The sequence below is a fragment of the Ostrinia nubilalis genome, chromosome 13, assembly GCF_963855985.1.
Source record: "Ostrinia nubilalis chromosome 13, ilOstNubi1.1, whole genome shotgun sequence".
Classification (NCBI taxonomy): Eukaryota; Metazoa; Arthropoda; class Insecta; order Lepidoptera; family Crambidae; genus Ostrinia; species Ostrinia nubilalis.
The window spans coordinates 8,524,744-8,537,645 of record NC_087100.1 but is presented as its reverse complement, the minus strand read 5'-3'; the positions used below and the strand labels follow the sequence as shown (position 1 = coordinate 8,537,645).

Genomic DNA, 12,902 nt, shown 5'->3' with positions numbered 1-12,902 from the left:
CACACATATCAATTGTAAAAAAGGCACTAGAAGAGTTTAGAATGATTGTAATCTACCAATGTAAGAAAGAGAGAAAAAATCTAAAATGTCATGAACGTAGGAAAACTTGAATGACGTCTATGAGATGATTAGTGATGTAGGAAAAAAAACAATTAATTTATTTTTTGTTTCTGTCATAATTTTATTAAATTATTTGCAATAGCCTTATTCAAGTTGAAATCGTATGACTATAAATCCTGGCATTAGACAATGTGCACATTATAATCGTAAGCCAGTCGAAAAATGGTCGAAAGGCCTTTTTTTGTATGAACGGATTCGATTTTCGATTCGATCAAAAAGTGCAACGTGTCTTGTGCGAGAATCGTACTCGCAGATCGCACTGCGAGACTGCGAATCTGTGGCGAAGCGAAGAAGGCGAACTTGGTAATCGGTTAGTGCTCAATCGAATATTTATAATGTCTTAGAACTGTCAAATAATGGAAACAGCTGCTATTTTTGACAGTTTCTTTCTGTATCAATCAATTGTATTTTTCTCGAAAATGGAAACATGAAATTGGAAATATCCATCTACAATAGTTTAGTTAGTGCTATTTGTTTGTAAATAATTTATCAACGATTCATCTAAAAGTCGATTTAGAAGAGCAAACAAGCAGTGTCATTTGTAAACCTCGGGTTTATTTCTTTCACAAATATGTATGTTGAAAAACAGTTTTCATGGATTATTTTACTCTTTTTGGTGGGATTCACGTATGGAGATATTGCATCGACGCAATTAACAGACGATACATCTCAGACAAAGCCTAAGGATGTTGCTTGGGATAGCAATGTTTCTGGTGAAAGACTGTCAAGGTCAAAAAGGCTAAGCGATAGTAATTCTAGCGAACCAAATTCAATGACCGAAAGCTCAAATTCTTCCTCTTCCTCTACATCTACATCTACAACTGAAAGCTCCCATATTGTCTATGAAGTCGGACCATCAGATTCTTCAATATTAGCAGTTGTTCAAGTGAATGCATCGTCATCATCAGCAACACCGAATGCGTCAATGCCTAGTCCCTCTGATGCCGCGCCTTTGCCTGAAAAAAGTTCAGCAGAAGATGAGCACAACAGTTCTATGTCTATATTTTTTGTGCTGTGCATACTTGCCCTGGGAATACTACTGATTCATCTCATGTTGCAAACTGGATTCTCATATCTACCAGAAAGTGTTGTTATAGTATTTCTAGGTGCACTTATTGGTATGATTATTAATCTTATGTCCATTAAAAATATAGCAAATTGGAGGAAAGAAGAAGCATTTTCCCCTACAGCATTTTTCTTGGTATTGTTACCACCTATTATTTTTGAATCTGGCTATAATCTTCATAAGGGTAATTTCTTTCAAAATATTGGATCAATATTATTATTTGCTATAGTTGGCACAGCAATATCAGCATTTGTGATTGGAGCTGGAATATATTTACTGGGCCTGGCACAAGTTGTGTACAAATTAAGTTTTGTGGAATCATTTGCTTTTGGGTCTTTAATATCAGCCGTAGACCCTGTCGCTACCGTGGCCATTTTCCATGCTCTGGATGTTGACCCTGTCCTGAACATGTTAGTGTTTGGTGAGAGTATTCTTAATGATGCTGTGGCTATTGTCCTGACCACTGCAGTGTTAGGTTCCAATGATCCCATTATGTCAACAGGAGAAGCTATTTTATCAGCTATTAATAGATTTTGGCTAATGTTTTTTGCATCTGCTGGGATTGGAGTTCTGTTTGCTCTTGTCAGTGCTCTTTTACTGAAACATGTTGACTTACGGAAAAATCCTTCACTGGAATTTGGAATGATGTTAGTTTTTACATATGCCCCGTATGTTCTAGCTGAGGGCATTCACTTATCAGGTGAGTCATTTAGTCTATTATTATTGCACATAAAAAAAGGTGTGCATGCATAGAATATAAATTATACTATAGTTATGGTCAGGAATGATTTCTAGGTTTTTTTTTCAGGCATAATGGCAATATTGTTTTGTGGGATTGTAATGTCTCATTACACTCATTTCAACTTATCAACAGTTACTCAAGTTACTATGCAACAAACAATGAGAACCTTGGCCTTTATTGCTGAAACTTGTGTTTTTGCATATTTGGGACTGGCTATTTTCAGGTTTGTATAATTTTTAAATAATTTAACTAGTTAAACCATATGAAATCTATACATATAGCTAGGCATATGAAATCTGTTACTAGAAAATATGGTCAGATTATGTCAGTCATATACCTAAGTTGTGATAAATAATATCAGTCAACTGAATATATTTTTATTTACTGTTTCAGTTTTAAACATCGTGTAGAACCGGCACTTGTTGTATGGAGCATAGTGATGTGTCTTCTCGGGAGAGCTGCCAATATCTTTCCTCTTGCATTGTTATGCAATAAATTCCGAGAGCATAAAATTACCAAAAAAATGATGTTCATAATGTGGTTTAGTGGTAAGTTCAGTTCCAATTTCATAAAATGATAGTATGTATTCAATTACTTACCATATCCATGAAAAAGATCCAACCCAATTTGAGTGAACTTGTGGATTAGATTCTTACCATGGAAATACATCCATTTTTTTCTACTCAGAATATAAATTATGTTAATAATTTGGTCTAAATTCATATTTTACTGCTTTCAGGTTTAAGGGGAGCTATTTCCTATGCATTGTCTCTGCACCTGGGATTTTCAGATGAAACTAGACATGTGATTATAACAACCACTCTCATTATAGTTCTGTTTACTACCTTATTTTTTGGGGGATCTACCATGCCTTTACTGAATTTCTTACAGGTATGTATTAAATTGCATCTAAATTGAATAATGTTACCTATTCTGAAACATCTATAAACTTAACTTAAATTTTATTTGTAGGCAAACAAAAAATCTAAGAAGTCACGATCACTGCGCAAACAGAAAGAAGTCAGTTTGTCGAAAACTAAGGAATGGGGACAAGCTATTGATTCTGAACATTTGTCAGAGATAACTGAGGAAGAACTAGAGGTATTTATTCTAAAATAATATTCGTTCGTTTCAGCCGAATGACGTCCACTGCTGGGCAAAGGCCTCCCCCAAGGATTTCCACAAAGACCAGTCCTGCGCCGCCCGCATCCAGGCACCTCCCGCGACCTTTACTAGATCGTCGGTCTCCTAGTGGTGGGGGGCTTGACTTATGGTCCTATGTCCCCTAGATGGGGCAGAGGGCGTCCACAACAGTCCTCCATCTCGTTCGTGGGGGGCTTGCCCACACAAAATTATATTATTATATTGATAATGAAACAGGCGCTTTTCTTACGTGATGCAACAGCTATGAACGCTGAATGCCCGGATGACATTATAATAATGCCATAAGGCCTTATTTAACAGCCATTCAGGAACGGAGCGGCCACCAAGACGACTCAGGTTTTCGGAAGTGGTTGGACTAACGTTTCCGTCAAAACGTCTTCACATGATAAATACGTCTATGACATTGTGTCTACGCAGATTCAGACTCTGCGCCCGGAACGGTCGCCGCGTAGTATGGAACGGCCCTTAGGAACATCTGCTTAAGTCTGTGTTTCCACAAAAAATCTGCTACCATAATGAGTGAAGCGAGGATGTATAGCGAAGATGTGAAACGGTGTGGGTGTTTCGACCAGAGATATGTTAGGAAAATAAGCGGTACAAAGATGTGTAGTTAAGCCATGAAACTGCATATGAGCGGTGTAAGGATGTGTAGCGAAGCTGTAAGACGGCGCGCAGATGAGCGGTACGAGGATGTGTATATTATGTGCATTCTCAGATGAATTTGCGTGCAAAAGACGTGTACTGTTTAAAACGTAACCAGGCAATTGATTAATAACATCGCTCGCCTCCTGATGGAGCACACATACACACGTCATCATCCTCGCCCACATCACTGGGACACATTCTTCGCACACAGAAGCCGTTTCCACCAGGGGGCGTGGTGTGAGTTTACGTCAAACGCATTCGATGTCGACTGCGTAAAAAAGTGACATTAAATTATGATGGATTGTACAGCGCCCCTAGTGGAATCTTTCAAGAACTAAAATCATATTTTTTTAACGCGCTCGCTAGTGACGTTTGATGTAGACTCACACTAAGCCCTCAGCTATGCGAACCGAGGAGGTGAGGTAAATGAAGCGATTAGTCATATCCCTCGCTACGCTCCTCGCACATCTCTGGTAGAAACTCACCCTTATTCTGCAGTTTCGTTCAGCTGCGGTGACATGGCAGAGGTTTTATGAAAAATCGTTTATTTTCAGGTAAATTATTCTCATGCAACGAGAATAAAAGGCTTTGTGAAATTGGATATGAAGTATTTAACTCCTTTCTTCACCAGACGATTTACGCATCAGGTTAGTGTCATTTGTTTTTATTACATTAAAAATAATAAATATTCAGAAATTAAAGATTTGAAAGATAAAATGTTTGCTCTACTGATTACTGCACCCCACACTAAAAGCGCGCGCTCAGGGGTGACTTTATTGTTGCCGTGGCAAAAGAGCTTGGACGAATAAAAGAGGCATACTGTCATGATGACAAAAGTCACCCGTGCGCGCGCACCGTAACTATGTTTATTAGAGAACTTATTATTTAAATAAACAATACATGAAAAAAAAGGTACAGTTTATATGAAAAGATTGATAAATAAATTAAAACAATTACAGGAATTAAAGGACTGTAAGAGCCAAATGACCGACCTTACAAACCAATGGTATCAAGCTATAAGGATAACAAACGATCGCGAGACAGATGAGGAAGAAAGCCTGCAACCAAGTTCACTATCAAATTCGCGTAGTAGCTTACAAAGAGGTGTATAGCTTATGTAAGTAGGTCATAGCTAACGTAAAGTGAAACGTTAAACGTAACTATTACAATATATTCATTGTTTATGTATTTAAATTGAATGAGCAGGGTGGAGTCAGCAACAAGGAAATAAATGTAAATACCTTTATAAACGTTCGGGCGAGGAAATTAAAAAAAAAGTGATCTTTGGACGAAAAGTTAATGGGTTAAAGATCCTGTTGGTGAGTAGTTCGTAGTTCATTGATCAATCGATTGTTGGTGAACGGTTTCACAATCGAATAATATTCAATCTATAAAATTAAGATGACACGCTTTTATGACACATGCCTTATACAAAAAGGTCTTATATTCATTGATTAGTATCTGAAAGATATTTCCAGAACCACATTTTGGAATAAAATATTAAAAATTGTAGCCTAAGCTTCGTATTGGTGGTATTGTATTGTACGATGAATTAGCTTGGATGTGACATTACAATATAATATACAGGCGACAGTCCATATAAGATAAACAATGCGGCGTCTTACGTAATTGCAAGAGCTACTTTTCTACAAAATGTATAGAATAATGTGCTGTCGACTGTACCTATGTATTACGAACCTTAACTTCGAAGTCCTCCTATGTTCTTTTGTTCCAATGTCAGCTTAACTTTCCCCCGGGACAAACTTGACCTTCACTGGTTGTAGATCCTGGCTACACAGGAGTTCCAATGGTGGGATCGAACGAGAGGTGGGAATAGTCCTGCGTACCTACCTACCTAATATGTATAGGTACATAATTACATTTATTGTCTCGTGGCTATCTCCACCCTGTTTGACTTGCGAATTCTTGTCATTCCTGGACTAAAAACTTTATTATCCTTGTAAAATTGTGTTTTATTTACTTTAAATGTATAATAAATTATACAAAATATTCTTGATTTTAGTCAAAGGAAATGTGATAATAAGTAATTTCATTGTTATTAAGTATATTATTACCGACATTTTGGTTGTTTAATGCCAAAGTACCTGCTGTTCTAAAAGATGCTATACTTACATAATACAGGATGTCTGTCTAGTAATAATGAGGCCGCTAACTAACAGTCAGACAAACTGTTTTTTTTTTAATTGATAACAAAGAATTAAGCTATTCTACTGAATTCAAAATGAACAATAAAATATAATCTAGAAGATTAACAAAATGCAATAGAAATGGTATTATTTTATATAGTTTTTAGACACCTGTATGGTTTAGGTTGTGTGATGTAGCTAAAATAAACACATTTATATGCAATCGATATTTGTACTTAAGTTTGATAACTTTATTATTATAGTCACTTAATCAAACTTGTAACTACTTAAATGTTTTATGTACGTATGTAATAGTTCTTAATAATAAGTTCCTATTTTAATTTTATTGTCAAATATTTTTATTTTATTAAAATACAATTTTTAAATTTCTTACTAAGTATTAGTTTTATGTAACGAGTGCAGTATCCAGTTTTATTGTTAATCGTAAAATTATTAAATAAAAATTTATCTTATTTATTTTAATTTTTTTATGGTTAGTTTTAGCGTGTAGCAATCCTATTATGCTCTTAAATTACGTGTTTAACATGTTACATAAATATGAAACTACTTTTTAATAGCATTAATTGTAATTTATTATATAATTGATTATTCCACTTTTACCTATTCTATTCATTGCCCATTCATTAGATTTAATGGAACAAATTGAATAAGTGGGTAAAAGTACTAAAACAAGCGTGTGATTAATTTGCCTATTGCTGGTACCTATTTTATTTTTAATCTAATGCGCGAGCCAATGGAATTTTTCGAGGCGCAAAAGTGGAATAAATTCCAATTCTTCCATTTTTATTGTTTGATTATTTTACGTAAATTAATTAGTTTGAGTTTTCTCCAGAAGCCAAGTCTTGGTCTGGACAATTTGACATTTTATTTTATTGACACAACTACAACATATTGTGGTGTTAGCAAAATTTTTAAAGTCAGAAACTTTCTTATTATAAATAATCCAACAACTGGTTGGTTAATAAATAAGTACGTTTGAAATATAAATATTTTGGGAGTATTACAAAACATAAACGCGCAGCTAAAAGGTTAAGTAGGTAGGTAATTAAAGTGTAGGTATAAAAATCTTTTTTTCGATTTCTGTTTAAATTTGTTTAAAATGCACCTGCATTTGCTTTCCATAGGGATAAACCACAACAAACAGGTTTGTGTGGTATATGTTAATATGTGTTAATGATATTCTTCATGCATTTTTCAGCTGGACAATTTGGAGATTGATAAGTTTATATCCAGATAGAGATAAAAATTATTTTTGTGAATCATTTTCTAGTTAGCTTCCTGTGGTATGCATGCCATATTAGATTAAATTATTTTACACAATATGTGCTAAAACAAACAAATTATAAGGTTGGCCTACATGTAAAAAATAATATAATATTCTGAACAAACTTTGAATATTTACAGAATAAAAATACTGAAATTATTCAGAGAAGAGTGATTTATTTATTAACGTAGGTATATTGACATCATATTTATTTATCACCAGACACTGAAATATTTGAAAAATATTGACTGTAATTAGGTATCTTGTTAAGTGTGCAATAAAGAGTTAAACATATATTTTCCTTATATAAATAACTTAGTTATTTATTTGAAAAGTTAGTGTTATAGAAAGCTTTTGGCTTTGTAATAATGTAAGCATGCCATAATATTTATCAAGCTATTAAAATGTACTATCTAGCACTTGTTAACTAAATAGTTTTCAATCTTAGAACATAATTAGATTAAATTAAATATTTTTGAAACTGCATTCTGTTTGTTTTAATCTTCTTCATTTTCTAAATTAATATGACTTCCAAATTTTCCATAAAGATGAGCTTTTAATTCTCCCATTTGAGACTTTAGTTCTTCACACTTTGATTCCAATTCACCTATTTCATTTTCCTTTTTAGTTTTGGCATCCTCTAAAGATTTCTGGAAATAAAATAATATTTTTATTTACAAATTATTTTAGTATAGCTTAACTATAGAATAATTCAATATAAGGTACTGTGTGGCAATCAGATAAGGGCAAGATACTTGATAAACAGACTCAACCATCTGAAGAAAGAACTAAGAAAGGATATGGAAGTTCATGGAGCTTCACCCTTATACTCAGCCGTTTTATCTGCCCACATTAACCGATAAATTATTGTTATAAGCCAATTTCTAAAACAACATTAAAATGAGTCATGCACAAACTTTTCCATTTAAATAACTTACTAAAGTGTCTTCCAAGTTTTGGCATATAAAGACTTCACCAATAAGATATGGGATTTTCTCTGAATCGTCTGCAAGGCCTAACTCTTCGACTGCTTCTTCTAAATTTTTCATATCATTCTGTCTTACTTTAAGTTCATCTTTATAATCATCTAATTTGGCATTGAGACGAGCAAATTTATTGATTTTTTGTTGATCCTCATAAGATATGTGTACGTCTGAATCCTGAAAAGTAAGTATTTTTATGAAATTGTACATTTTAGTATCAGGTTGCTAAAAAAAATCTTCCGTTTCGTTGAATTATGTCAGCACGTTACGAGTTTTATTTGTTGAACTTACTGGTTGAAATGTTCCTTTCCCAGAATTAGCCATATTGTACGAGTAATTTATTGAACTATTAGTTACAATAAAATATTTTTAGTAAAATTAGTTTACTCCTCAGTGAGAATTCTAACCAAAAACTTTTTTCGTAGCGTTTGATCAGACAGATGTCAAAATTGACATTTCGAATTTGACGTTTAGCTTTTTTAAACATACACTTTGGGTCAAAGACTATTAAAGAATACTGCTTTGGGTTTGTGACTAACCTGTCATGTGCACACACTCATTGTTGTGCCCTAATGGGTTGCCCGAGTTGAAGAGATCTGCCACTTTCTATCTACACCGGTAAATCCCATGAATTTGGACTATCCGCGACCCGGGGTAATTGTCCTCTTCTTCGGTTGTATGGAGGAAATCGCTTTTTATCGATAAGACCGCCTAATTTTTACCGTTTTGATTTTGTATTCCTTTTTTAAGTCTGTTTTGTAAGCAGTCGTGGTCGAAGAGAATATTCATTCTTTATATCTAGGTAGGACATACACCAGTGGCGTAGCTTGGGGGGGGCAGGGGGGGCCATGGCCCCGGGCGGCATATGTAAGGGGGCGGCGGATAAGAAAAAAAAAACATTGCAAACATTGCATGAACAAGAAAAAAAAAGTTAAGAAAAAAGAATACACGTTGGTGCGCTAGAGGTGATGCTGTAAATGCCCTTAAATATTTTATTTATTTTATTTTTATTTTACAAGGAAAACAATACAGTGTTGAAACTATGTAGACTAACATTTTAGAAAACTTATAACCATTAACATGTTTTCACATTTAGAGCCTGAGTAATGCTTGTTTATCAATAAACAAAAATAGAAAAGAAGTTACCAAGCCAAAAGTTACCTACTACTAATTAAACTAAAGCTTAATACAAAAAAAAAAGCACCTTTCAAGAATGCACATCAAACCAGTCTTTGAAGAGATTTCGTTTAACACTATTTATGCTGGAATTGAAGAAATCAATATAAATAAATAAATAAATCTTTGGACAATTTCACACAGCGCCAGCTAGCCCCAAAGTAAGCAACTTAATGCTTGTGTTATGGGTGCTAGCTTAACGGATATACTACTTATATACTTTTTTTTTAAATACATAAATATTATACATAGTCACACCCAGACCCGTCACAGAAATTAAAATTCATCATTTCAATTTCTGCCCGGCCGGGAATCGAACCCGGGACCTCTCGGCATAGTAGTCCGTTCTGAACCACTACACCAAACGGCCGACACCGAAATATCACTACAAAGAAACATTGACCGCACTAGAAAAACTAACAGAAACTAATGAAAGTTTGAACACACGCACAGATGCAGGGAGTTTATTAGTCGCTATGCAATCATTTTCATTTTTATGTTACTTAGGCTTCTGGGAACCGATACTACGGGAAGTTAATGATACTCAAAAGTATTTGCAAACAGAGATCAGTGCGCCCAGAAAATGAGTGCTTTACAGACCCTATTAGAAGAAAATCGGCCTGAATTTGTAGACAGAGCTCTACAATAAGTATGCTAAAAGTTTATGTGAAGAGATTGGAATTTCAGTAGAACCCCCAAGACAAATCAAGAGAAAGCATCTTTTTGGCGATGGATCTTTAGACGTTGGGTTATCGTACGAGAATGAACTCAGGCGAACAATGTTCAATTCAATAGACAGAGTAACTGCTGAAATTCGTGATCGATTCCAACAGCTGCATAATCTAGCGCAAAAGTATTCCTTTTTAATGCCGGCAGTAATGCTGGGCTCAGAAAAACTTAATCTAGATCAAGCTCCTCGAGACATAAATACAGATGAGTTCCAACATGAGCGCGCACGTCTACGAGCGTTCGTAGCTGCAACAAATCCAGACTGTAAAAAAGAGCTTATGAAGTCCGGCTCTCTGGGATTATTAAAATATATTATTGACTCCAAACTTGAAGATGGCTTGCCAAACATTGTAATTATGTTGAGAATTTTTTTAACGACTGCTGTCAGCAATGCCAGTTGTGAGAGAAGCTTTTCTAAACTAAAGCTGATAAAAAATTACCTTAGGTCGACTATGTCTACGTTGAGACTAACAAATCTAGCTATACTGGCAATTGAAAATGAGATACAATTTGATATCAACGATTGTGTAAAAGATTTTGCTTTGAAAAAAGCACGAAGAGTACATTTTTTAATCTATTTTTTTAAGTAATAGCAACAAAAATATTTAAGGAGCTTACTTACCCCTCTAAAACTTGCGCCACAGATAATTTTTCGTGATTTCTCTTGTTACAAACCGAAATAAAAAAGTGGTTTGTAAATAGTTAAAGCCATATCTAAGCTACTTTTAAAACCGTGTATTTATTATATTCTGCAAGTTCGAAATTCAAAATTAGCTAAAATGGTAACTTTTAGCAGTAATTAAATCTGTAACTTGCTGCAAATATCTAATGAATTCAAACAAATTACTTATTTTAAAAAATAGCTTCGATACATATTATACATTTTTCAAACCACTTTTTTAATTTCGGTCTATAACAAAAGTAATCAAGAAATAAAATTTTATAAAAAAAATAAAACCGACTCCAAAAAACCTACACTAAAATGTAGAAAAATAATTACTAATTACCTACTTATTTATTAGGACGAATTATTAATATTTATGTAGGTATACCATGATTGATACTTCTGGAGTCGGTGCCAAGATTATGAAACATGTAAAGTTTGCCTGCACCGACTCCAAAAGTATCAATCATGGTATACCTACAAGACCTACATAAATATTAATAATTCGTCCTAATAAATAAGTAGGTAATTAGTAATTATTTTTCTACTTTTTAGTGTAGGTTTTTTGGAGTCAGTTTTATTTTTTTTATTAAATTTTACTTATTTCTTGCTTTTTAGTTAACTAATTATTACCTTGATGTTACCACTGAAGGTAGGCAGTACATTGAGACCATATTCTTAATGTATATTATAAAAAAGTTCATCCCCAATTTTCCACCCTTGGGGGTGAAATATTTTCTTCAAATTCGCATGAAACCACCCTTTTGATAATACCTATTCAACAAAAAAATAATCGTTCAAATTGGTTCATAATCGGCGGAGATATTGCGATTAAAAATGTTCATCCCCAATTTTCCACCCTTGGGGGTGAAATATTTTCTTCAAATTCGCATGAAACCACCCTTTTGATAATACCTATTCAACAAAAAAGTAATCGTTCTAATTGGTTTATAATCGGCGGAGATATTGCGTATAAAAAAGTTCATCCCCAATTTTCCACCCTTGGGGGTTGTTTTTTTTATTATTAAATTTAAATGGGACCACCCTTGAGGTATTATTACCTATACGCTGAAAAAAGATTTGTTCAAATCGGTTCATAATTGGCGGAGTTATCGCGTAACAAACATAGAAAAAAAAAACATACGGGTCGAATTGAGAACCTCCTCCTTTTTTTGAAGTCGGTTGAAAATATGGTGGCGCTGGTTAGCTAGGGTACAACCCTTAATAATATTAAGCACATATGTATGTTATTCCTTCTAAGTTCAATGAGCACTATACAGTGTGAGTCACGTTAAAGTGTACATATGAAAATAGATGAAACTAGACCTATTTTTATCGACAAAAAAGAGGTCAAAAAATTTTTGAGATTTTTTTAAATTTTTTTATAGATTTTTTTTTCTTCCCATTACTTATTGTAAAGAAAACGTAATAACTTTTAAACTAAGCGGTATATCCTGATAAAATAAAAACAGTAATAATGCTAAATAATAGGCAATACTAAAAAAATACATAAAATACACAAAAAAGGCCAACAAATAATAAAAAATGATACTTTTAGAAAAAAATCTGCTTAAAAATTCGTGTTTTTTTGGTTATTTGATAAATTTCTCCAAAAAATGCCCCTATAACCGGTGGTTTTTATTACTTTGTATTATTCTCTATCGTATTACCTTCGTAAAACCAAAAATCGCATGTCTCTATCCCTATCACAACGTTTGCAATGATCGTTTGAACTAAGCCTCTCCGGGCGCGCCATTCAACGCTTCGTTAACAACAAAACTGAAAATGGCTCTAGATTTGTAATTTTGATAAAGACAAGTTAGATTTCAAATAAAAACAAAAGATTTCGAAGTAAAATAAGCATTTTAGTTAAAATTAAAATTGTCTCTACCTGTAGCGGAGAATAATGTTGTGGCAGGCCTTTCTTCAAACGATCATAGCAAATGTTGTGATAGGGATAGAGACATGCGATTTTTGGTTTTACAAAGATAATACGATAGAGAATAATACAAACTAATAAAAACCACCGGTTATAGGGGCATTTTTTGGAGAAATTTATCAAATAACCAAAAAAACACGAATTTTTAAGCAGATTTTTTTCTAAAAGTATCATTTTTTATTATTTGTTGGCCTTTTTTGTGTATTTTATGTATTTTTTTAGTATTGCCTATTATTTAGCAT

The 12,902-nt window shown here is 33.6% G+C and overlaps 2 protein-coding genes across 2 annotated transcripts; one reads left to right on the top strand and one right to left on the bottom strand.

Moving 5' to 3' along the window:
- Positions 1–449: 449 nt before the first annotated feature.
- Positions 450–7,655, top strand: LOC135077551 (sodium/hydrogen exchanger 8). Its single transcript, XM_063972096.1, has 7 exons — positions 450–1,886; positions 1,995–2,151; positions 2,322–2,476; positions 2,668–2,819; positions 2,901–3,029; positions 4,292–4,384; positions 4,697–7,655. Exons 1-7 carry the CDS (start codon positions 692–694, stop codon positions 4,847–4,849), a joined length of 2,034 nt encoding a protein of 677 aa, XP_063828166.1. The 5' UTR covers positions 450–691; the 3' UTR covers positions 4,850–7,655.
- Positions 6,844–8,602, bottom strand: LOC135077552 (probable prefoldin subunit 4). Its single transcript, XM_063972097.1, has 3 exons — positions 8,444–8,602; positions 8,108–8,329; positions 6,844–7,819 (listed from the first exon to the last, which is right to left on the bottom strand). Exons 1-3 carry the CDS (start codon positions 8,474–8,476, stop codon positions 7,667–7,669), a joined length of 408 nt encoding a protein of 135 aa, XP_063828167.1. The 5' UTR covers positions 8,477–8,602; the 3' UTR covers positions 6,844–7,666.
- Positions 8,603–12,902: the final 4,300 nt, after the last annotated feature.